This window comes from Drosophila miranda, chromosome 2 (genome assembly GCF_003369915.1).
Source record: "Drosophila miranda strain MSH22 chromosome 2, D.miranda_PacBio2.1, whole genome shotgun sequence".
In the NCBI taxonomy this organism is placed as follows: Eukaryota; Metazoa; Arthropoda; class Insecta; order Diptera; family Drosophilidae; genus Drosophila; species Drosophila miranda.
Genome location: NC_046675.1, coordinates 10,015,929 through 10,042,310, shown reverse-complemented (window position 1 = coordinate 10,042,310; position 26,382 = coordinate 10,015,929). Strand labels below are relative to the sequence as shown.

General features: G+C 44.0%; 1 protein-coding gene across 5 annotated transcripts; it reads right to left on the bottom strand.

Moving 5' to 3' along the window:
* Positions 1 to 385: 385 nt before the first annotated feature.
* On the bottom strand, positions 386 to 26,382 carry LOC108157246 (endoplasmic reticulum aminopeptidase 2). 5 transcript variants are annotated; one of them, XM_017289217.2, is made up of 13 exons: positions 26,009 to 26,382; positions 21,681 to 22,212; positions 10,764 to 10,904; positions 7,313 to 7,501; positions 7,152 to 7,234; positions 6,837 to 7,045; positions 6,306 to 6,486; positions 4,880 to 6,242; positions 4,226 to 4,368; positions 3,903 to 4,165; positions 3,710 to 3,839; positions 3,280 to 3,651; positions 386 to 3,225 (listed from the first exon to the last, which is right to left on the bottom strand). In XM_017289217.2, the coding sequence occupies exons 2-13, from the start codon at positions 21,832 to 21,834 to the stop codon at positions 3,070 to 3,072; spliced, it is 3,384 nt and encodes a 1,127-aa protein (XP_017144706.1). In that variant the 5' UTR covers positions 21,835 to 22,212; positions 26,009 to 26,382; the 3' UTR covers positions 386 to 3,069. The 5 variants fall into 5 exon arrangements, with proteins under 5 accessions (XP_017144706.1, XP_017144707.1, XP_017144708.1 ...); XM_017289218.2 differs by having other exon boundaries at positions 7,313 to 7,453; XM_017289219.2 differs by lacking the exons at positions 21,681 to 22,212; positions 26,009 to 26,382 and adding exons at positions 11,052 to 11,315; positions 14,891 to 15,240.

The window sequence follows — 26,382 nt, the reverse complement described above, 5'->3', positions numbered from 1 at the left end:
CAATCAAATCTGTGGACGGATATGCATTATACAATACAATTAGATGATGAAATTGGTTGAAAAAGTAAGGAAACTCAAATTCAAAGATGGAATGGAACCAAAATCAAATGAAATTCTTCTTGTGACTCGTAAAACTTTCTAAACCTCTTCCCCCTCTGGGTGTATCTTCCCAATTTGTGTATGTGTGTGTTCTTCTATTTTGGGTTTGTTTTCATTTTTCATTTTTCTAATTTTTTTTCGTTTTCTTTTTCGGTTTCTTGTTTGGTTTATACATTTGTCGAAAATCCGTAAAATCGCTCCAAAAACTTGTTTTTAGTTATTTATTTCTGTTGTTTCTGTCGTTAGCTAATAAAGTTGCTTGTGGTTTGTCTCTCTCTCTGTTTTCTGTATATATACTATATTCTGGTATCTGAGCAGATTGACTTTGTTGCAAGAATATACGATGTACGTGTACAATGTACGAGTACGAGTATCATTGAGTTAGTCTTAAGTGTATCTAAAGCCAAGCATATCGTTTCCCAAAAGACAAGTCTTCTCCTCCGACAAAATCAAAAACGAAATCAGAGATCTCAAATTAGCATACTAAAAATGGTGTTGAAGGTTTTCTACCTCTCTGCCTAACAACAATGCCCAAACGTTGGGCACGTTTGTCAATAGTGAGCGAATAGATTGACGATTGAGAAATGGGTATACTCGTTTCTCAGGTGGCGTTGAAAGGGGGTTTGATCTTCTTTCTCTACCATCGCTCTTGAAGCTTCTCTATAGGTATACCCCTCCGAAGGTCTCTCCTTATCTACGCCTCTGTAGCTACTCGCAAAAGCTAATCTCTCGACACAAATGGGCCTCCACTCTTATCGGAGCTGGCTGCCAATGGCAAGACATTTTCGTACTCGTATTCAAACACGCAAAAACCGGCATGCCATCGGCCCCCATAAGACAAGCGCGACCAGAAGTCCACGACGGGTTTCCCAAGTTTACACAAACATCGCTTGAACACCATCCAAAAATACTATCTGTAGGGCTAACCACTCGAGTGATAAGCCACGATATCTATCATTAAACGGTAAAACTGCTCAAATTAAAGCATAAATCGTAGTCTCAGAACGTAATCTGTTTTGGTTATCCTTTTTTTGGTTGTCTTATGCGAGTGCGTAAATAAAGAGTGTCGAATTTTGGTTGCTACTTCCATAGGCTCTATATGGTTAAGGGTTCTATCAAAACTACAGCATGGGCTTCTTTATATGGTATCTTTTGTAATCTGTATTCTGTTTTTGGTTTTTTGTTGCCTGCCTGACACACCAGAACGAGCTTCAAATGAACTTACAATCGTGTTTGCTACTTGTGAGTGCTATATGTTAACCGATTTTGATCTAATTTGGCATAATCATGTATAGTACGTTGAGTATCTTTAAGACTTGTGTTTCCATGGCAGCTATATGGTATTGGCAAGCAATATTGATTACTAAGGAATGTTTCTTAACGATACGAACATCACTAGAACAGACCTCATTAGGAGACTCTGTTGTCATCTTTGTTAACTATATATATGATAATGTTAACCAATATCTCAGATGGGGCTGAAAGGCGGATGGGTCTATTTAAAAGCCTGTCCACTCGATATCTTGTTTGTTTCTCATCTCTTTGCAAGTTTCTGTGAAGTATATGCATACCCCCCATTGTATTTATAAACTTGCTCTGAGTTGTTATCTTGATGTCAGCCAATTCTGATTGGGGTCGTTCCTGTTTTTGATAATGATAAATGTGCTAATTTATCGCAATTAATAATGCTAGCATATTACCTTTTATCGATTGTTAGCAGTGATCGGTTAACATCGGTTTTAAGGGATGAAATCTGGTAGAAATCTGTGCAGAATTACATATAAATGACAAGATAAAAATCTTTAATATTTAATATATATGTAAGTTATTTGAAAATTATTCGTGTAACTCCTCCTTTAACAGTGATCTGATCTCAACGTATTTCAGGAATGAAATTTCATAGAAATCTGTAAAGAATTGTATATCGATTGTTGTTCAACTAAAGAAGGATTAGAAGTACTATCCTTCTATTCTGTTGAAACTTTTCAAGAATTCTTTGTGGGTTCTTTAAGTTTACATCGTGTAGAAGAATACTCTTAGAAGTCTGTCAAAGAATCAAAAATTAGTTGATTATATCTGTTGAAATATCCCTTTGGGGTTCTATAAGTTGTAGCTTCTTGTAACTCCTGCTGCGAGGCCCCCTATGCGAACTCTATGCGAGGCCCCCTCTTTCTTTTATAACCGATTTAAGATCATTTTTCAGTGTCAGGCAGGCTTTCTTCTGTTAGATAATTATTAAATATTAAATAAATTAATTTCGATTGGACAAAAAGGAAGATTTTTGTGATATTTCAATATACACACACACACGCACTGATGCACACACAAATACACATTCACGCTGGTCACTAATACTAACATACAATATAGGCTATACAGTGTTGTTGTTTGTTTTTTTTTGTCATATATAGAATGCAATCCTTAGTTGATCATGGGCTTGTTTTCTTTAAGTTTTTCTGAAAAAATATGCTTTGGTTTTCTTTTGTTTTTGTTTCTTCTGCTTACGAACTACATTTATCCCACATTGCTCTAAATATGTTTTGTCGGTTTGTAAAATATACATACATATACAATATATAGTACATATATAGATAGATCCTTATGTTCAGTTGTAGATATAGAAAATGTTTCTGTTTTCTCAATTGGAATAGATATATATATAGTACACATATAAGAACTATACTCGTATAAGAACTTCCCGATCCTCTGATCGATCGTAATTTACATTTGAGTTCGTTTCAAGGGGTGTCTAAAATTAAAGTGTGTGTGTTTGAGTTGAGAGTAGAGAACCAAGGAGATTGGCAATGATATGGTATAGATTATAGATCCATAGTTTACGCGGCGAAATCAAAATCCACTGAAGATCTTCCGTCTGTCTGTCTGTTTGTCTGTCCGTCTGTCTGTCTGAGAGGAACATAATTACAAATGAGTGAGAAGAAGTGAAGTTCTTCCTGGGGGTTCCTCTGTCCTTTATCGGCGGTGCGAGTGCAGGTTGCTCTCCACCCACTTGTAGAGCGACGTCTGGGAGCGGGCCACCCACTCGACATTGGAGGCCACACTGCTGAGGGTCATGTTCAGCACGGCCATGCCCTGGCCCCTGCCAAAGCGATGTACCAGCGATTTAAGCTGAGAAAAGAACATAATCAGTAACGATTTCAGAGATCTATAGAGATGCCATACCTCATCGTAATCGAATTTTGTGGCTCCGTATTGGGTGATGGCCGAGATCACCTTGGCAAAGCTGATCGTTCCCGGTCCCAGGCGCTTCTCGAGCTCGAACCACTTGGCCTGCAGGAAGCGACAGGCCATGGCCCCACCTGTGGGCGTGCCAGCAATTGCCTTGAGCACCTGTACCACCTCCTCTGTGGGCAGCATGGTCACGTGCGACAGCAGCCGGTTCTGCAGCCAGGCATCCTTGGTCCTGCCCAAAGCACGCAGCAGTTGCATTCGCTCGACAAATGTCTCGGAGGTCCGCTGGAGGGTAACGAATCGCTCCCAGCAATGCTGCCAATATATATACTCCCCGGAGAGAATGGAACCCGTGTAGACCACCTAAAAAATGAATGCAATTTGTTAGCTCTAATCCGGCTGGACTCTAAGAACCACTTACCTCTCTCAGATTGGGCGCTATGGCCGATCCATTATAGTACAGATACTGATTCAACATGTTCTTGGCCTTGGTTATGCTATCAATATCCTCCCACAGCACCGATGCCAGCAAAACTTCTGGTCGCATCAATCTGTAAGCCAAAAGTAATCGATCAGAGATCTTTTTTGGGGAATTAATAGAATGTTGCTTTCACCTGGCAGCCACATCGCCCTCATCCGTCCAGCCCACCTTCTCCATAACCGTAGAGATCTTCATCTTGATGAATTCACTGAGCATCAGGAAGCACTCAGAGTACTTGAGTATCCGCCGCCACTTCTCCAAATGCCTCAGAGCCAGGGCCATGGGTCCGTAGTTCGTTTCGCTGGGCAGATACTGGATCATGTTCATGGTGATCTCGCAGGGCAGCAGATTGGCATGGCACAGCGTGAAGGCATCGGACAGCAGGCCCAAGCGATCCTGAGGGGGGAAAATGATCTATCAATGATGGTCTTTCGGTGGGAGGATTATTGGACTTACCTCGCTGCTGAATCTGTTGGGATTGTTGGATAGTTCTTCGATGAGATTTGCCCAGTTGTCGTCGTTGTAGACTACGCGATAGTAACCATTTTGTATGGCATTCACCTTGATCCACTTGACGTTCTCCGGCACATTGAAGTTTACTGTGGAAAAAGGTTCGAGAATTAGTGATATTTTCAAGTTATAGGAAAGGAAATAGTCGTGGAAAAACTCTGAAAGAGTTTATAAGAGTTGTTGTATATACAGGAGATTATATCAAAGTGATTTCTGGAAAGGTTTATATCCTATTGGTTCTATATTGCACTGTCTTTGAAATTTATGGGTTTAATGAGAGAACAAAAGGCCGAACAAACGGGATTGCTGTGCTTTGCTAAAAATTCCGATAAAAACTTGATCAACTTGATTAAAAGCCTCAGATATCTTTGAGCTTAGACAGATGAAGGGTTTTACAATGAAAAAATGTCCAAAATGTATAAAATCGATTAAAATTAGCATATATATGACACAGATTAGAGGTCTAAATGGATCCACAGATATACTTTGAATCACTGAAACATGGGATCCCAGAATCAATAAAGAAGCACTCATTTACTCCGGAGCTATGCAGGTTTCTAGAACAGGTCAATATCTAGCCATAAAAAAACCACAACTTACTATCCACATTCTGCATCCACAGGGTTTCGCTGACGTTGTTGATGTCCGTCACATAGGTGACGGGGAAGATCCATTTCATGTGCGGCGCCGCCTTGTGCTTGCCCTGGGGCGTGGGGGGCACTGTGCTGGGCATGTCGGTGGCATTCAGGGAGGTCTTGTTGTAGTTGTTGCCGTCGTAGGAGTCGTCGTGAATGGCTAGAAAGTCGGCGGGCCGGAAGGGGCGCTGTGATATGGAGACGCTGTTGCCCATTTTCGTGACGGTGAGAAGGGGGAAGCCGGGCTGGTGGGTCCACAGGGTCATCATGTCCTTGATGTTCTTCGAGCCGTTGGCCTTTTTGGTGCAGATGGTCCAGAGATCCGTCGGTTCGGCGGTCTTGAAGCGGTTCACCTTGAGGAAGGAGCCCAGGCAGCCGCGGAAGCGATCCTCCCCGATGGCCGTGTGCAGCATCGAGAATATGGCCGCCGTCTTCTGGACAAAGAAGTCCTCGTTCTTGCCATCGTGACTGGTGCCGTTCATGATGCTGTCCCAGCCCTGGATGGCGTCGATGTCCAGTGCCGCCGTGGCCATCTTCAGCAGGTACATCTCCCTCAGGGGCCAGCTCTCCTGGAGCGGGGCGAGGGCATGGATGCCGAGGTACTGGATGAGCCCCTCCCACAGCCAGACGTCCTTGAGCACCTTGCGGGAGGTGATGCCGCCGAAGAACTGCCGCACCATGGCCTCGGCAATGCGCAGGGCACTGAACTGGTACTGCTCCGAAGTTATGGAGCTGGGATCCGTGAGGAAGGAGGTCTTGAGCGTGACCAGGCCCAGCGAGGAGATCATGTTTCGGTCCAGCGAGGGCAGTGCCACAAAGTCCACCTTGGTCAAGGGATAGCTAATGTCCAGCCACGTCTGCAGGTACTCCAGCACATCCCGCGATGTGTGAAGTATAAACGAAGAGCGCACCAGCAGATCCCGCGGCGCATAGAAGGTGTACGATGGCGCTCGCTTGATGGAGGAGCCCGTCGACTGCGACAAGGAGGTGAGATTCGTGGGCTTCCCGTTCCCATTGAGGCTCACGGGCAGGGCTGTCGTTGTGGTGGCCGCCGCTGCGATTTGGCTGAGATTCTGGCGTGGCGTGAGGTTCACGTTAAGCGAGTGCGTCAGGGCAGTGATGTTGCGGACGGGCGGGTTCTTGCTCTTAAGCTGCGTGTAGTTGTTCAACTGTGCGGACTTCTTGCCACCGGCCCCCGTGCTGTAGGGAGCCGCTGTGGTGGGTATGTAGGCGGCCGAGGGCTGCAGGGATTCACGCTGGAAGTCGCTCACCACCCAAGCCACGGCATCAGCGGGCAAGGCAGGAGTCTCAATGAAGTCATCCCGAAGCTGCAGGAAAATATCAAACAGTTATTTTCCACAGGTTATTAGTATATCTTTTTGGAAACTCACTAATCCCGTGCCCATATAGAAGCCCACATCTTCGGTGGTGTGCACAATGGAGTTGGAGAGACCGATGTGGAAGCGATCGCGGAACACGGATATGCGGAAGGGGGCCCTCACATGCGGCTCATCGAAGCAGGGGAAGGCCCGTCGTGCTCCATTCGGTCGGAAGACAGTGGCAGCCAGTAATCTGTAAAAAAAAGCGATAAATATGGACTCGAACTGTAAGAAATCTGCTGCTATTCTATCCTATGGCATCGAAAAAATACTCTGACAAGGTAGAAATAATGTTATGGCCATTACTGATGAAAATTCCATGAACTTTAATAGTTTTCCTATCTCTAAAACTATCTGAATATGCTGAAAAGTTGTTGATGCGTAGATAGTATCTATATTTATGTGTACGCCAAATTTTATAGTGATATCTCTTTAGCTGTAAGAGCTATAGACAAATGTTTTCGGGAGTGTAACGGCCCGAAACTCGCAAAAGTGATATCCCCCTTGGGATTCAGACAGACAAAGTACTATCAATAGCCGTACCTTTCCACACCATTGGAGCTCTCGTACTGGTCCACATAAAAGCCCTCCGGTTCGGGATTCAGTTTTGAGTACCAGCGGAGGTTCAAGGTGTAATTGGACTTCTTCTTGAGCTTCTCCTTCACCTCGATGTAGAGCTGCTGGCGGGGCGGAAACTCCAGCACCTTGACAATCTTCAGGGCGTATCCCTTCGGTCCAGGGGTCACAATGGCCTGCAATGGCAAATGGAAGGAAAATAAAAGCAATCAATGGATGCACTTAAATCGCGAATCGGATGCTAATTGGCTTAATTGGATTGCTTTGCTTTGCTTTGCTTACCTTCTCGGTGACGTTGAGGTCCTGGATGTGCAGGACAATGAAATTGGTCTCCTTCTCAATGTGCAAATCGATGGTGACTTGTCCTGGAAATCGAGAGGAGGCGGAATGAATGTCAGACAATCGAATTATAATCAGGGCAAAATTGCACTCTCGACTCTCACCTTTGACGTCCAACGTCGTCAGATTGGGATGAATGGTGACCATGTACCTGAGGGGTCGGGCACTGGTGGGCAGCATCTTCTCGAGCCAGGGGAAGGGTTCCCCGTTGGTGGCAATCGGATTGAAGGGCTGGGTGTTGTTCTCTTCATCCGTTTCATAGCCGGACACGGTTTTCGTCCCGCAGGAGCAGTCTGCAAAAGGATAGCCAAAGAGAAAAATCATTACGGGTCCTCGATAAATCATCTTTCTCATCTCCGATTCGGGGAATTCGTTTTGGGGGAATCGTGGCTAAGTATCTTAAAGCAAATTGCATTATACACAATCAACAGAGAGATAGAGAGAGAGAGAGAGGGGTTAAAAGGGGGAAAAATCATCTAGGGGGGATCAAAGAAAAGCTAGCAGTAAATCAGTTATATAATTGGATTCGTTTCAAGTCATTAGCACATCTAAGGGGTAGAACAAAACTCAAGTTTGGGGTGTCACAAATGGAGTTTCTTTCTGGCTGAATGTCGCGAAATATGGGGGCTTCGAATCCGATCGAATCTTCAGTGGACAATGAGAGGAGCACGATGAATCTCGATTCAAACACCAGTTGAATGCTTGCATGATTGGGAAAACTAATGAATCTAACCATTGACAATTGGTATCAATCATAAGAAAATCATTATAAAAATCTACAACACGAACAGAGGTAATAATATTCATACGAAGCTCAAAATAAACTAAAGTAATTTGTATTTAATACAAAAATTAATTCCATCATATAATATAACCAGATACATGTATATGGGGATATATGGGGTCATTTTTGAAGGGTTTATGGGCACGAAAGCTTAGAATTAATGATATTTCTATTTCTAACATCTTTTAGTGTTCTTAAAGTCTGTTCTGTATGGAACAAATAGTTTCCACGCAAAAATATCATCGTCCTCGAGTGAAATTTTATTTTTACAGATACAAATGTATATCCCAGATAACAAAATACAATTTCAGGCGACGACGACGATCCAAATCTATTTTAAAAAATAGAGAGATATTTTTAATATATTCAACAGGTACCAACTTCTTAGTTGGGGCACGAAAATCGTTAGTGGAGTCGGGTCGCTGAATGGTGAACATGGAGTCCATAAAAAGAGCCGGGAAGGATTTCCCAAAACTTTGAGACGTGGTTCGCAGTGCGGATATTGCTGCGTAAAAGTAGGATTGTTCGGTATGTTCTCATTCTCAAAAAATATAATAATTATAAAGTTTCGCTATTCAAAATGGAGGAATGGAAGTGCTTATGTATATTTCCTCAAAAGGTAAAGGAAAAACATACCACACGTATATACAAATAATGGAAAATTCCAGTCGTTTTGTATTCCGTTCTTAATTCTATTTTATACTTTAATTACTAATAATTCTATAAAACATACCACACGTATATACAAATAATGGAAAATTCCAGTCGTTTTGTATTCCGTTCTTAATTCTATTTTATACTTTAATTACTAATAATTCTATAATATTATTTTCCCTGTTTTTTTATGGTTGTTTAATGAATTCCCCCACTTTATATGACATGTTAGAAACATAAACTACTTATGTTCGATGACTATGAAGAGAGATGTAGAGTATGTACAATGTTTAATGTCCTCATCTTTTCTAGGACGATTCCATCTAATGTAAAGATCATCTAGAGACCATACGTACATACATAAATTACTTAAAAAACTAAGACAATAATAGTTTAAGAACAGAACAGAACAGATAGTAGGTAAGGAACCAACAGATGATCAATGACATCAACATGCCGAAAAGGGTTATATAGAATGTCTTGATTAATTACCAGTTTAGAAGTATTCGGTTATTTGGCATAATTGTTACTCACATTTCAACCAATCAATCAAACAAGCATTTAAGAGAAATATTTCATATTTTTTTGTTCAAATATTCATATGTATACGATATATTCAAGAGCCGTTTCGTATACGGAAACGGAGGAGGAGAAACGGAAACAGAAACGTCAAATGGGAAAGAATGAAAGGAAACAAAAAACAGAAAGCAACAGAGATATAGTAGATACGAGTATATATACTGTATAGATGAGGTATTGTATAGAGATGTACAGGAAGAGAAATATCAATACTCTAATTGTAGCGGAGGAAGCGAAAGATAATTTGCACGTACTGGGGGACATGTTGATTGATAATTGAGTTCGAAAAGGGTTGGACCTGGCTTTTAACCCGGACATATGTCTGTTTACACAACCCCCACACGTGCATGCATCCACAGCCCCAGGCCCGACCCGTGGGGTAATGCAATTAGCCCCCGATGCCCTATTAAGTATGCAACAGAAAGTTTGCATGTGTTTGCACTTTGCATAATTCTGCAATTGAATCCGGAACGACACCACACCACAGATGCAGGTCGAGGCCTACGGCGCTGTAACTTAGGTCGTCATACGATGCACCACCACGAGAGTTACTGCCAGAGGTAAAGCCCTGTCTATTTATACCCGGAATGAAATGTATTCCGCCTTGGCCCCCACTTAATATGGTTAAAAGCATATTACATGCCACCAAAAGAGGCAAGGGCGAGGGCCCTGGAGTTGATTGGATGGCTGCTTTATGGTCCGCAGTGACCGCCACTACGAACGGAATTCAATTACCATTTATAGAGATTTATGATGCCGCAGCTCTTTTATGGAGCCACCGTTCGAACAGAAGAAAGTTTTATGGGTTTGTTGCTGGCATTACTTAATCGATATCTATAGAAGGTAGAGTTCAGCCAAGGTCTGCGGTGTCCCTTTACTCCCTTAGCTCCCTAATCGATTTTTGTATGTTCTTCTATGAGAGCTTCTCTTTTATTCTCGAGGTCTTTAATGGAACTATTTTTGTAATAATAAGGAGGACTTTTCCTGTATAGGTCATATAGGTTTTTTTTATTCCTCTTTCCCAGAAGTATGTTTTATAAAAGAAGTTGTACACAGGACCTTTTCTGACATAAAGTTGAAAAATAAATTAAATTGTGACATTTTTTCCTTGTCGACTCTTTCACCTTTGTGAAAATCATCCTCTGTAATCTTTTATTATAGTCACCTTTTCTATCTCTTTTTTCATATTTGCAGAGCTATACAGGAGCTTCCACTAGAGCTCTTTCAATTACATTTCCCCCATCAGAACTGTCAAAATTTTCGTAATTCTTTCTTTCTTTGTATTCAGAAAAGCTCTCCCCTTGCAATCGACTACATATCCGTTGGCGCACAGTAGATACAAAAAAATGGGGATAATCGAGCAACGGCAACGAGGATAAACCCCATCCTTCCTTTGTTTTGTTGCGGATGGAATGGAAATAAGTACGAAGGGAAAATGGTCGACAAAAAATAGGCAAGGAACAAAGGCAAAGAAATGCGATGTGGGGTGTGGGGGGTGTGGGAGGCGCAAGGGTAAATATGGACCTGGCTCAACCTACCGTTCGACGGTCCGGCGTAGGCAATGATGATGGCCGTCAGGAGTAGGGAGCCGAGCACGATCCCAGCCACCAGGAGAGCCCGACGCTGCGAGCAGACGGCGACTCCGGTGCGCGTCTGGCGGCCTCCACTCGATTCGCCACCTGTGGAAATGTAATTAAAAAAAACTGAATAAGTACTAGCCACAGAGTGGGTGTGGGATTACTTAAATATTCATTTAATGGAAATGGTTGCAATTGCAATTGCTGTCGCGGGGGACGACGGGACTGTACCCTAGTGTAGGAGCTTACCTGAGAGAAATGCACAGTCATCGAGGTCCGGATCATTTGTCATTTCGATGCGCTCGCGACGCCAAATCCTCGAGCCTCTACGGCCACCGCCGACGACCGAAATCTTAACGGGGCCGATCTCTCTTTGTCTTCCGGCCAATACGCACGCTTATTCGCCCGTGTCCGTAAACAAAATCGTGCTCAAAACCGGAAACAGTATCGGATCGGATCGGAACAAAATCAAACCGCAAACACACACCGCAAATAATTGTCAGCCTATTTGCTCTGGAAATGGGAAATCACGAACCAATTTTTATGACCAATTCAGGTGGAAACCAGAGACCAGAACCCAGAATCCGAACCCTTTGCCAGACCCATGCAGCAGCCACGTGCTCTTCATATTTTATTCAGGGACCCAGGCCACAGGCACAGACTTTTTCGCTGTGTGTTTTTTACACCCTTTAACCAATAAATCGACTGCCAAAAAATGAAGCTCTACCCAGAAATATATACATATACATACATAATATATGCCGTCATCTAGAGGGGGTCGGTCCTACGTCCACGTCCTACCCCAACCTCTGTACTTGGCTGGCCCCGTTGGAGAGAATTTTCTACTTTCCGCTTTCCTTTTGGGCCTGGCCACCAGCCAGAAGCTGACGCCCTTCCGGTTTCGTCTAGTCAGACGTCCGCTCTCGTCTGGCACCCTGTCCGCCTCCGCCTCCACTTCCCCCCCTTCTGAGAGATTGCAGACAGAGCCGCACCGCACTTTTCGCAATTTTCAATGTCGCATTGAATTAGTGAAAAGCGCTTTCAACGCCCAAAAATCAACCCCCCAAAAATTCATAGCCATCCCTTTTTCTAGTACATCTCTCTCTCTCTCTCTCTCTCTCTCTCTCTCGCAGGCTCTGTGTTAGCCGGCTTTTGTATAGAATAGTAGGAGTAGGTATATCTGCATTTCTGTGTCTGCCTTTGACGAGCACTTGAGCCTGAAGTTTGTTTCGTGAAGCATCATCCAGACATAATTCGTGGTTAAGGTCTCTGGTACCAGAAATGTTGGAATGAGCCACCAAATACGAGTAGATTTGAGGCACCTGCCAATCGGCAAATGGCAGATAAAGCACAGAATATGAATCAACGGTTGCTATCTGACGCAGTGGCACTGATTGCAGTGCCCTATCTATAGGCTAGTCGAGCGGTCACACGTAGAGGCCAAAATAACATTTTGACTCTGCCCCAACTTCAGAAAATATTTAATACATATTTATTTATTTATATTTAATTATGTAATATTATTTATATACTTCCTCGATAAGTAGACTAGTCTCTAGCCTTTCCTAAAGGTACGCCATGCGGCAGCGGTCATTCGTTGCAAGCTTCTTTCATCCGCAACATATTTGGAAAGCTTAATATCAATTCAATAGAATTATTACAATTACAATTAGTTTGCTAATATATCTCGAGAGAGGTTTGAAAATAGCTCTGAGATCGGTCTAACAGACAGTCTAGAGCTGACATCAGAATCACCAGAATCATCAGAATCAGCTATTTCATCACACCACCTCTATATTACCACCTCTATATTACTAGCTGAATAGAGACATACGAGTGGGATTAAATAAGAGGTTCAGCTAAATAAAAGATGTTATTTTTACTCTACTCGTATGTCCTTATTCCTCTAGTAATATAGAGGTGGTGTTAGGATATGTTAGTCCACTACGTTAATATCCACGAGGATTCCGGAAAACTACTACCCTGCTAGAAGTAACGTCACAACACGACAGATCCCACAGTTTATACATCCTTCGACAGAGTAATAGAGTAAAGCAACAAAAGAGAAGCCATTCAGCAAGTCAGAAAATGGAATGGAAAAAGTATTTGAAAAGCCAATATAATTCCATTCCAATATAATATGATAATAATAAAATGCATAAAATAAAATATAGCGTGAAAGCAAACCCAAGAATCCAGTGAGCCGGCAAACCGTCGACGATGACGCGGTCGTCGGGACCCATAACTGCTCTTTGACATAATCATTGAATCATACAAATTATGTAAAAAGCTACAAACTAAAGTCTTCACTCAGAGTTTTTTGGAGCAACACGCAAAGATTAAACTCTCTAGAAAATAATTGAATTAAATTGTCATATGTAACTCCCTGTTTATAATCCTCAATCCGAAACGAAGATAACAATTCAAGCATGCCAAAAAATCAGAAAGAGCCGCTATTTACAGTTGCCGACTGGCTTCATAGGAGGAAGATGGCGGTTGGTAACTGCTAGGTTAGCAGGCAGTGCGAGCGAGAGGTTACACACATCGTTCTGCCTCGCTCTAAACAACTATTAATGTCAATGCCGGGATTAAAATCCAAGTTGAACAAGTAGGACGTTGTTTTAACATGATTGTATTGAAAAATATTATAGTATAGCGTGTTCTCTCTCTTTCTCTTTTTGTTGGCCTTCGTGCCTGGTGCCAATGCAGCAACAGAGCCGCTCTATTCATTTTTTCTGTTCCCCTCTTACCAAATTGCGGCTAGGGCACGCAAGAATAGTGTTAATGCATCTCACAATTCCCTTTTAATTACTTATGTACTTATGTATGTACATACATGCATATGTACATGTTTATATGTATCTATACCCTGCGAGAAAAAGAAATGGAGCGGAAGTAAATGCCGGCATTTCATGGTATTTCTATGTGTCCAAAATGGCTAAAAAGGAAAATATATAAGATTCAAACAAATTGGCTGAGGAATTTAGTCCCAAAAAGAAAAGTTATATCAGCGATATATTAAGAATAACGTCCACTTCTTTTGGACCTCTACGCCTCCTGCTCATGACTTTTCATGAACACTTCAATAGTAGCTATTGGCTATTGTTGTGTCTGCTGAAACGCTATGAAGTCACTTCTTGAAGGGTATCAAACGCTTCGACCCAAATATATAGTGCTCTGTTCTTGTTTTTTTCCAGCATTTATTTGTTTACATTCTCATTTTCTCATTCGTGGCATTGTTGTTGGCGGACAAGAAAAAAAAGCGCAGAAGGAGCTTAGAGCGGCATTGAGAGAGAGTGATAGAGAGAGAGAGAGAGAGAGAGGATGTCATGGAAGTTTCCAAAAAGAGAGCCTCTCTCTCGCATTGAAATCAGTGTTTTGAAAATGTCAAAATGCAAAAAGCTCAACAGCGCGAATTTTCCTTTTTGATGCGTCAACTGCGTGTGTGTGTGGGTGTATGAGTGTGTGCGACTGTATAAGTGAATTTCCTGTTTTGTCTTATGCCGCGTTTTCTTCGCTCGCTCCGCGGCGGCAGCGGCAGCGACAGCAGCAGCAGCGGCAGCGGTACTTCTCTTTGTATGCGCGCATATATATGTCAATAGTGCGCTTTCCAGTCCCCTTCTATGCTGCTTCTTCACTTCTCCCGCTCCTTTTCTCGCTGTGCCTGCTTACCCTCTTCTTTTTGCTTTTTTCACCGTTCAGCTGCTCCTTTTTTCCCCCTTTTCCTTGCTAGCTTTGACACTTGACTGAATTGCGGTTCTTTGGCTCTCAGCTGCATTCTCGCTTTCTCGCCAAATGGCGACAGGCAGGGGGCGACAGAGCAGAACCGTTCATTATTCCATTTCGCTTTTGTGGGCTCAATTAGTTCTGTTCCTGAGGCGACATTTGAGCACCGCTCTCTCCCTCTTCTGCTTGTAACTGTAAATATGATGAGCTTGTTGCTGGCTTTGTTGGGTCTGGCATTGGGTTCATTTCATTTCATATTGGGAACGAGTTCGTTTCGGAAATGACGTGGGTCCTTATATTCATTGATTTCAAAAAATAAATGTATGCACACTTTTCACACAAAAAAACTAATTGCTAATTACTTTTTATTTACAGCAATTGATTTGTACCGTTATTCACTTTTTTCTTTCTTTTCGGCAACTTCTTTCTTTCTCTTTCACTCTATAGACACGCACAGCAGCAGGAGCAGTAGCAGCAGAGGGTGGTGTTGAAGGATGGGGATATTGGGGATTTGGGGAAGCACGCGACGCATTCGTTTCGTAGCGTGTGAGTGTGTGTGTGAGTACGTGTGCTTTTTGCCGAATATTCCTTGCTGTTTCTTTCTTTCTGCCTTTCTTTCCGCCTTCTGTGTGTGGTGCTGTTCCCGTTTTGTCACGCGCTTTTTGTTGCGTTTGAGTGCGCGTACATTTTCCAACTGGATGCTGCCGCTGCTGCGAGCCGCCTGCAGAGCGTGTCGTCCTCCAAGGGCTCCAACCCTGAGAGAAAGTGCGAGAGAGTGCAACCCTAATGGGTGTCCATGCGCATGTGTGCTTTCGCGCTCTCTCACACTCACACTCTCTCTCTCTCGCTATACTCTTTCTCTCTGAGTAAATTTTGCTCACCTGCAAAAATGAAAATGAAATTTCTATGGACCCCTCGCGGGTGCTCTTTGCCCCCCTCCGCTCGCAGGCGATGCTTTTAAGAGGAGAAAGAGAAGAAACAACAGTGTGTTGTAGAGTGTTGCCAGGCAAACGAAAGCTAGCGGTAAATATTGCAACCCTTAAACAGCAGCAGCCCTGCCTCCAAACAGATATGTCTCCCCCTCGCCCCCCACCGTCGAAAATGCAGTGTTGTTTATCATGTGTTTTTGGCCAAATAGTGTACGTGTACCATCCATGGCATTCGACTTGTTCGTGGAGTGGGATCATCATTAGAACAGTTCTCGTTTAAGGGATGGGATGGGCTCTCGGTTCTCTGCTTTAACATATCATTTCCGCTCATTTCATCTCCTCACCCAGCTCCAGCCTGCCCTTTGAGATTTACGATGCTTTGATGCTGATGATTCCTGTTCCTATTCCTATCCTGATGATTTGTGTTGCCTACTTCTGGGCAAGAGAGCGCCTCCCGGGCTACTGCGAAAAACAATCAACAAATGGAGCACAAAGCCGCCGCTCAACCAAAATGGTAATTCGGTTTTCTTTAAGAACTTTTGCCGGCAAAGCGAAATCTCATTTCGACTTCTTGAGTTTGAGTTTTCCTTGCCGTTTTTTTTTGCTCTGTAAATGCGACAAATTCAGCGCCAAGTCAAAGTTTTTCCTCGGATGGATACATATACACTTTGGCTGGTACTCTTGCAGGCAACAACACACCACCACAGGTCGGTGGCGGTGAAAATGGGGATGCTCTGCCTCCCCCAGCAACCGCCCCACCACCCCATTCAAGCGGCTTAACTCAATAAATTCTTCGTCACGTTAGTCTAAAGTTTTCCTTTCTGTCTGAATCGTGTTCATTAGGCAAAACCGCGCACCATCAAACGCCTACTTTTTCGGCGAGATTAAAGCGTTGACATATTTTGAATTCAATTTTACGAGATTTGTATACCCTGTAGAGGATATGCTCGAAGGAAGATCAATCCAGAAAGCTCTTCCTTTAAGAAGGAACAACGTTTCATCCCTTAGAATTTACTCTAGTTATGGTCTCAATTCCTAAACATTTCATAGAGCTATTCATCTGGAACGAAGTGGCAGAGAAACTCCAACAAACTTCTTGTACCCTGCCCCGGTCTGGGGGCAGAAATAAACTGCATACGGGGCACATTTCCACTGCCTTCACAGACAAAAGTCGATTCGATGCATACGATGATGTTGCCTCAATGTTGGGCTCGATTCTGGTTCGATTCGCTGCGTTTCCCTTTTCAATTGTGGCCTCCCAAACCAGACCAGACCTCGTGTTAACCAAGTTACTCAACAGCGTGCCCCATCCTCTTACCATTCGACACCCCTCTGCCCACCAAGGGCCATGCCGACTATTGAGTATTTGCTGTCGCATGCAAATTTACTGCCCGCACTTGTGACTTGTCATGTGCCACACCAACCCCACTCGCCCCAACGCATCGCACGAGTATCTTATATTGAACCCATATGTGTGGAATCGAAATGTATGGAGAAAAACCCCCTGTAAGCCCCCACTCAGTGTCGCCCATAGCCTTGGGACCTTAACTGGTTGTACACACACCGAAGATGGCCACAAGTGTTTGCCGTCCGACAGACTTTTGGGGCAGGGAATGGGGGATGTAAATGGGATTGAGAGGGAGAATGGGGCTGGGGCTGGGGCGGGGGCAGGGGCAATGCCGAATGCCGAATGCCCATCGAAATACGGTGGTTAAATAATCGCTGTTTATGAAACAATCAATAAATTTAAGCTGTTACTGCTGCAGCTCTTACTGCCGCTGCCACTGGAACTGCTGTGTGTGCTGCTGCCTCGTGTGGCCGTGGCAGGGTGCCCCTCTCCCTGGCCCGGTGGTGGCACTGAAATGGGACTGGGGCGGGCAGTCGAACCTTGTAATTACTCGTTTAAGGGCTTGTTCGATGCGGCCACTAAATGGCCCAAATGTGGCGAAAATCGAAATAATCACACAGCTAAAGTCGCTCTTTAAGCTTTATGGTATATGAAATTGTTAAAGTCAACAGACAAGAGGTGGAAGAGACATCGAAAAACTATTACTGATCAAAAGTTGCAATTTAGCAGCTTTGAAAAGACCCCAAAATTTCGACCCAGTGCTCTTTAGATGGAAAAAAGGTAAATCCAACCAAAAAGAAAAGATATGTTTGATATTCTTGAAGAGCAGTCACTTCTTCATATATGTGGCGGTAATCAAAGTTGATTAAATTTGCCAGGATTAAGGAGTCAGCAACTGTAAGATTTAGTTTTGCAGCTAAAAACCAGGATCATATAGAGATATGCCTCTGCTTCGATGTTTCTTGGGATATTCGAATGTCACACATCTGTATAGATACAATTAGTATTCGAACCATGAGCCCCAAATCTCAGGAGTTTCTTTCCTCCCTGGAAATAAATCTGGAATAAGTCAACCATATCAATATCATTGAGAGCCCTCGTATCATTCCCATTCTCTGTTTGATATGGAAATGAGTTATATTTGGAGGAAGGAGGCATTTGAGGATATTTGCACACTCAATTTGAGGCATTTGCCATTGATTTAATTAATTGGCAGACCGTGTTCGAGGGCCACTCCTGGGCCCATTGCTGGGACAAGCAATGCAAATCGGAAAAAAGTTCAGCTCGAGTGGTTAACCAGAGAGGGTTAAGGCTGTGCATAGGGGTTAAGCAATCGATACCAGTATGAATGGCATTGGGATCAACTCAGGCGGATCAAAACCGAGTTGTTGGCGAACTAATTGTGCAGAAACCGAGCTCAGCAGAGCCCCCAGAGCCACCAGAGCCCCAGAGCTCGGGGACTGCCACAGCTTGGGGAAGGATAAGCTGGCAAAAGGCTTAGGGGAGGTTGGATACCCTTACGCACGGCACGAGGAGATGCATGAAGGGGCTTAAAGGTTTCTGAAAAGGTATTCGAACCCTTCTATACAGTTACCTGATCAACTTTAAGATCGAATCCCAAAGCATTAGAACAGCTTCTCCGTTTAGGATACCATAATTATAATCCTACAGAGATGGCATGTCCTAGAGACCCCTTTTTCTGGGCAAGAGTAAAACCATAAAAACCAAATGTGCTCGTGGCTTGGCAGGCCCTCGAGTGCCTGGGCCCTCAACAAGTACCAGTAACAGTACCAGTGCCAGAATGAGTGCGAATGTTCCCAGCGAGTCGGCCCCTGGCAATATTTTCCATTTTCCATTTCCATTTAATTACGCGCCCAGTGGGCGGCTGGGTCGTTGGTTGGCTGGGAGGCTGTGGCTGCAGGGGAGATCCTTGGGTCCTTTGTAGTTGCATTTAATTGTGTTTTGCCTGCGCCATTTCGCAACAATAAATTGTTGCTCGCACTGACGTTTTGACGGGTTGACTTGGCCTGACTCGGGCCTCCCGACTCCGTTGCGCTTGTCAGTCAGAAATGTTGCCGTTTTCCATTTTCCATTTTCCATTTGCCATTCGCCATTTGTTTTCCGTCGCCTGCCAGCCTCATGCCTCATGCCTTCTTCCTGCCACATTCCGAAGCCTTTGCTTTACTTTTCTCTCCTTTCCGACTCTTCTGAGTTTTGAAGTTGCCTGACCCAAAAACACATTTCATTTCTATGAATCCTTTACTTTCACTCTTCCACATGGACACAGAGAGAGAGAGAGGGAGAGGGGGAGAGGGACAGGGATAGACTCCTGCCACTTCAATTGTTTCTTGTGGACCCATTTTATCTCGCTGATGCACTCCCGGATAGGCAGGCAGGAATTCTTTATTCGAGTCAAGCCCCCGCCTCAAGTGCTCAAGAGGGTGTGTGTGTGTCCCCAGCCCCATTCAGCCTGCAATCAACGCAACGCATCCTGCAATTATCAACGTCAGCAGCAACAGCAGCGCCTCCTTGCTTAACCCTTAGACGGGTGGCAGCGGCAGCCCCAAGAATGTATAAACTTCTTTGGAGCTCAAAAGCAAAGTCTAAAGAACTCTGCTCTGCTGGATTCCAGCACATGTTTGCAGAACCCTCAGGGATTTCAGCACTTGTTGGCAGAGCACTGAGAGATTTCGGCACTTGTTGGATGGTTTATAAGAGTCGTGTTCTAAGAAAAACATTTCTTTATGTTGTTTGCCATATTTAAACAAGAGAAGTACAGGACTTAGAGCTTAAGCCATTTCAGATTACGCAATAATCTTATGGAATCCATCCTCAAAGGATGATTGCTTAATTGATTACATCTGGATCCCAGGGAAACCCCCACATACATTCCCCCTTCAAGCACATGCACATGTCAGATCATGTGCCTTCTCGAAGGGAGAGTGACCTGCACAAAGGTTAAACCACATTACGTCACAGGTAAACATCTCGTATCCACGTGGCAGCTGTGGCAGTTGTGGCAGTTGTGGCCCTGCTGCGGCTGTGTGGTGGGGGGTGGAGTCAAGTGGTTACTCCACTTTATGCATCCTTAATTGCTTCGCTGATGCTGAGGCTGACACGAGCACACGTCCACGTCCTGTTCCCGTGACACTGATTTGCCGCTCCAAGGATGAGGAGGGGATTGTTGAGCCGCGGGGCCGAGACTGGCGCCTTCTTGTGTCCCACTTTGGCCCACGGCATGCCCAAGTGGCAGCGATGTGTCGCCTTGATAAAGTCAACATGATTTGCATATGTTTGTGTTTAACGTGTCGCCAGATACGTATATTGATAGCAAACCCGTACCCCAGCCCTCTCGTTGATAGAGGGATGGAAAGGGGTAAGACAGATTAATGTATGATTACGATGGATTTAGGGCTGTTAAAGTGGAACCAGCATTAAAAGCAGGTATTGGAATGACAGTTCTCTAGCTCTGAGATGGAACGTCTAATCAGATGTATCTTTAATGCAGCACCCTTCCAGACTATGACTCACTCTCTATATATATATTTAATCGATCTCATCTCCCCAGACGAACCCTTCATTTGGCGCATATTATTACCGCAATTGAGGTTCCCCTCCTGGGGTGCCTTTCAGCCGAAAGAAACCCCAATTGAAAGCTCAAAATTCCAGAAATTGCTGACAGCTTAAAGAGCATGAGGAGACCGACCAACCACCGACCCCCCGTCAGCCTGGCTGCCTGCCCGTTTGTTGGTTCGTCTGTCCCTCCGTCCGCCCGTCTGTGGCCTCTTTGCCATCTGGAGCAGGACGCCGGTTCGGGTGGACATCTGTCAAAGCGGAAAAAATTCAACCCACGTTGCTGCAGGCAATCCAAAGAAGAGATGTAAGAAAAACGAAATAAGAACATCAACAGGATAGTCGATATTAGGACTATGGGGCTACCTGGTACTTCCATCAGAAGATAGCAAAAAAGCATCTAAGAGTAAGATCCCTTAAGATTCCCTTTTCAATGGGAGTTTATCCTTGTCAGTTCCAAAATATTGAAAGAACGTCTAGAAATTGTGGAAAGTAAAGACTATAAAATTATCTGGATATTGCATCCGGAACAAATTCCATTTCAATTTTTGTTAGCCTTCGTCTATTCGTCAATGACTTGGGCAGATGAGTCGGTCCCAGAATCCAACAACACAGTTTTTGGCGAGGCGTAACCTATGTATGTTGTTTTTGCTGTTCGGGTCCGACTTTTGCCCGTCGCTAAAGACTATTTGTTGCTTTTTAGTTGATATTTGTTGTACTTGTATTTTTTGCTGGATTTTTCGGACAGAAAAGTAGGTAAGTCCACCTATTAAATGCATCTAGCCTTCCACTTTCCAATTTCCAGGGTAAAAACATCTCGAAAAATCTCCTGCCTAGACCAGGGGGCAGGCAAGCAAACACTAAGAGGTAGGGGTTGGGGCAGAGTGTAGGGACGTTTGCTGACATTCATTTACTTTGCGTTTGCCTGCGGTCTGGCGGTGCGGTCCAACGGGGCGTATGAGTAACCGCTTCCTTCGGGGTGGATTGCGAGGAGGAAGATGACGGCGAAGACGAGTCGCATTTGTAATGCTTTTGTTTTGCATTTGGCGTAATTAAGAAAACAACTTGATGAATAAATCCCAGAGGGAGCCCTGCCTGCCAAGAATTGGCAGGGAAAAGGGAAAAAAGGGAGTTTAAATTGCGTGGAGCGTCGGATTATGCACAAGTGCAATTATGCACTTTTCCTCGTGCTCGTGAGAGGGCTTTGATCATCTGAAGAGGTGTCCCCCGAGGCAATTGCAATGCAGTTGTATATAAGGACAATATAGGGATAAAGGATAGCTGTTAAGATGGAACACTTACCAAAGGTAACGCCATTCGTTTGCTTCTCCTTATCCTTGTCCTTCTCCTTGTCGCTCTTTTCGCCGCCCAACGGCTCCAGCTCGATGCCATCCGTGGTGGCAACTTTGTAATCCCTTTTCGACATGTTGCCACAACAGAAGCCACAACATAACATTCGACCAATTTTGTAGGCTTGCGGTTTAAGCGGCGCCGTCTTGGATGCTTTCTCTGGTTACACTTCCTGGGGAATGGGTTGTCAATGGACGGGGCTAGGACACTCCTCTGCTTTCCTCTCCTGGCGGGGGATGGGGCTTCGATTTCGTCTAGAGATATGTTTATCCAAAAGTTGTCGTTACAAAAGGTTCTTCCAAATTATGGACTTCGAGTATACGAGTATATAGAATGTAGAAGTCTAGCAAGAGGTCGGTGAGTAGATTGTTGATTGTTTTTGTGTGTTTTGTTTCGTTTCGTTTCGTTTTTTTTGATTAAAAATTGGTCCAGTTCCTGGTGTTTTACATATGTATGTATTTCGTTCTTGTGGTTCTTGTAGAGACTGTAAAGAGAAATATGCGGAAATAGTGAAATTGAAGTGTTTTCAATGTGTGTTAATGTCTTGGTATTGGTGCACTTTGAAAGCAATTAATGCCAAGAGCTTTCTTGTGTACGTGAGTCGTGTGCGTGTGAAAGCTCTGCAAATATGAGATGCAATTAAAGAGAAAGGATATCTCATGATATAATTTATTCTATAGTTAAAAAATTTAATAAGAGATGCATTTAATAGCATTTATACTTTTTTTATATTCAATACTGTCTCAAGGAATTTCTGAGGAAAGCACAAATCTGCCTTCAATGTGTGACAATGTCTTGGTATTAGTGAGCTTTAAACGCTATCCTTCTGAGGTAGCTCTCCTGTATTCGTGTGGCCTCTGCAGACAGTTGCAACAGTCATGGAGAATCAGTAGCGTGCCTGCTCCATTTAGCTGAAAAAAAATTAATAAGAAATATTTGTCCCATTTGAAATACTGCCAACGCATTCAGAATTCTTGAAGTTATTGTTAGACAGCAACTTCCTGTGGCAGGAAAGCAGGAAAGCACACAAAGGTACACACAAAGACGAACAAGAAACCCCGCCGTACAAGAGGTGGCTATATCTGTGTTTTCGCTCTGGCTGTGGCACGATGCAGACTGCAACTGATGCCACTGCCACTTCTGGTCGTCTTTCTGGTCGGGTGTTGTGTGTTGGGTGTCGCTGCCAGAGGAGACATTGTGGAAGGCAAACAATACGAAAAACTTTAATAAAAGCACTCGCACTCGGACTCCATGGCTGTCCCCTCTCTATCCTCTCCCCCGTTGCACTCCAGAGTGGGAGTGGTCTTTGTGGCAAGGCAAAAAAAGTGTAATAGAAGAAAAAAAGGGAGCAACAACAATGACAATGTCGTGGACTAAAAAGCATTCGATAGCCTGAGGGCCACGAATGCAAATGCACATCAAATGTGAAGGGGATCATCCATGTGGGCGCGGGTTGGGGGCACAACAATAATTGCAAGAGGCAGCCGCCACAAAGCCCCAGAAGGAGGAGCTCTGGACAGGGAACTCCCTGCCACATGCCCCGCTGTAAGAAAATATCGAAGAGGTAACCGAGAGCAGTTCAATGCACGACGAAGAGGAGAAGGAGAGCCAGAACCAGAACTAGGATGAGGATGAGGATGAGGAATGGGTACCCAGACTCCCGAGCACTAGACCCAGTTAAATGGAGCACTGGAATACGCGGGGATGCGAATCCGAGTCGCAGAGTGGTGGTTTGGCCACTCCATTTGATGGCAGCACTTGAAACAAAAGTCGAGGCGAGTACGGGTTCAGGGGCCAGCCAGGGCAATTGTGTTTGCTGTTGGTAAAACACACAACGTAATAAAGGAACTAGGAATTGGCAAATGGGAAATGGGAGCTGGAAGGGCCATAAACCTTTCAGACAGTCCTACCATTAACCAACTTTGGTCCTGAACTGGCTGGGATCGGACTGGGGCCAAACTCAAAAATAAACATGCCGCAACAAAGTAAAGCATAATGGAGGCAAAACAAAGGGGGAAAAACACCAAAATGAATAGACCAAACAATGGAATACATATGTACATCTGCGAGGGGAATGTTTTAGCTACGAATTGGACATACCCTGGTTTAGGATTGATTAGAGAAAAGAGAAAGGATTACTACTGAGGGGTATGCAGATGCAGGATCAAAAGAGGTACTTCATGAAAGCTAGTAAAATTAATCTGAAATACACTGATTGAAAGAACTTTAACTGTTGGGTCGAAACATCTGATATTGAAGTCCTTTCATATAGATTTTGTGTATTCACCAGATGATTTCATTCTGTTTTCTTTCAAGCATAATAAGGATCTGTGATTAACTATTATATGATATTACTATGCGGCAAACAACCTGCACAGACGCTTCACTCGTGCGCCAACCCCCGGCTCACTCGCTTCGCTCGCTTGCGCCGATATAAGTACAGTATCGGACGACGATGACACAAAACTTTTTTATATAATAGAGAGATAAGTTCTTCAATACACTCCAATTTGCAACTCTTCTTAATCAAATCCCAAGTACCTTCCATAACCATTCTATTATAGGGTATCACCCGCATGGCTTGGGGGGCAAGTTTGTTTGTTTGCTCGGCCCATAAAGTGGTCGGGATTAATGGCAAAATGGCGTCAGTTTGTTTAGTGATTTTCTTCCATGTTGTTTTTTGTTCCTTGCTGCGCTCTCGTTGCATACAAAAAAAAAACACTTGAAACCAAGGAGGGCGCAGAAAAACGAGTGGACATTGTACATGTCCAGGGCCAGAGTCGGACAGGACAGAGGACAGGACAATGCAACCAAAAAACAGGCAACGAGGCATGTTAACGTGGCATATAGCAGAAGAGGTGCATGCGCCTGTGTGTGTGTGTGTTGCATGTACATATTTGTTTGTGTGTGTGAATTGCGTATGCGACACGTGTGCAAATTGTGCCCCAAAGTGTCATTTGTTACGTTTTACGTTACTTCCGGTCTGTCGCATCGTGGCTATAAATAGCAAGGCAAAGGGACCAGGGTCGAGATTGCGAAAAAAAAAAATTTGTACCTAGTAAAAAGATGTGTACTTTTGTGCCTCATTCTGACTGTCAAAGTTATTCAATCATGATGATTTTTCGTTGATAGGTAGATACTGGTATTGTGTATAATTTCACCACATATCAGCTTTATAGCTACAGAATTGTGGATACCACAGTTTTTTTCATAAACAGTTTACAGGTATGGATAAAGATTTTTATCAGAACTGTACTGGTTCCGCCTTCTAATCAAAATTTATATGATCACATAGCTTATTATATCAGAAAGTCCTATCTTTTCCTTGAATAGTACCATCTAAAGTATGTCCAAATAGTTCGCTTATGTTCCTTCCTTTTCTGCTATCCATTGTATGCATTTTTCTCGAACCGGATGCATTTGTGCAGCTTTTGACCAGGGATGGGATGGATGGGAAAGCTTTTAGGGGGAAATTGGCATTATTAATTACGATACATGCTACACGAATATGCATGCCAAATTGAAGGTCGTTCAGAAGGCAGCAGGAGGCTGGAGGAAGGGAGTGCGTGGGGGAGGCCAATCAACATGCTGCAGCATTCGATTGCTGACAGAGCAATCAGAGCAGAATCAAGTGCCCTTCGAGTCCCATTTGGTGCAAATCCCTTAACTAGTTATGCCTTTGCCTGGCAGCCAAGGCCATTAGCCTGTGAGGGTTTGGCATGGACGGGGGGTGGATGAGTGGGTGGCAAGGTGGCTAGTAGGTGGTGTGCGTACATTGAGGCACATTTTTGCAGGTGTCACGTTTTATTTTTAGCACCAGCCTGGGCAGGCAGTAAAGGGTCTCTGGTCTCGTCTCTTTGCGAGTAGTTCTGTTCGATCTGCCTGCTCATAAGCAGGACATACATATCCTGCACAGCCGTCCTTTAATATTTAATGCCAACAATCAGCCTGAATAAGTGATGAACACATGTACCGCCACAGCCAAAGGGCGCAGCAGGACACAAAGAGTACTCGCAGTCGGAGTCGGAGTCGGAGGTGGAGGTGGAGGTGGAGGTGGAGTTAGAGTTGTGACAGGAGCTGGACTTGGATGTGGAGGAGGAGGAGTCTCTGCCGCTTTGTTTGCTGTTGGTTTTTGTGTCTGGCGCACGGCAATTAACTTGTTTAAGCCACCAAGTAAACATGGCCAACACATTTGTCAGAGTCACTGTCAATGTCAGCGGGTGGGCAGGCAGTAGGAGGAACAGAAATAGGATATTTACAGTAGGTACAGTATGCTTTACCTATAACAATCGACACAATGCCTGCCTGGGGGAGTATCCTTCGCTTATTTTGACAGTTTTAGGCGCCAAATATGCAATATAGTATATGCACATATACTCTCGTTCCGTATACTATATTTATATATGATATGGAGAATGTGGGGGCACACGACACGACACTTTTATGTGGGGGGAGATTCACTTGATTTTTCACGGATTTTCACACACAAACATTGACGGTATGGAGGGGGCGAGAGCGGGGGTCGGGCAAACAAATTGGAAAACGAAACAATGCTTCAATAACAATAAGTTTCATACGATTGAAAATGATATTTTTGGTTTCTCTGAAGGCTGGCACAAGCGCGAACAAAAGGCGTCCATCAAGCACGAAGGAT

What these genes read in the sequence shown, in the direction of transcription:
- LOC108157246 (XM_017289217.2), bottom strand. Translation starts at nt 21,834, where the DNA reads ATGTTATGTTGTGGCTTCTGTTGTGGCAACATGTCGAAAAGGGATTAC. An exon ending in TCTATATGGGCACGGGATTA is followed by an intron (nt 6,243 to 6,305) that starts GTGAGTTTCCAA and finishes ATTTTCCTGCAG; the next exon opens with CTTCGGGATGACTTCATTGA. An exon ending in CCAACAGATTCAGCAGCGAG is followed by an intron (nt 4,166 to 4,225) that starts GTAAGTCCAATA and finishes TTCCCCCCTCAG; the next exon opens with GATCGCTTGGGCCTGCTGTC.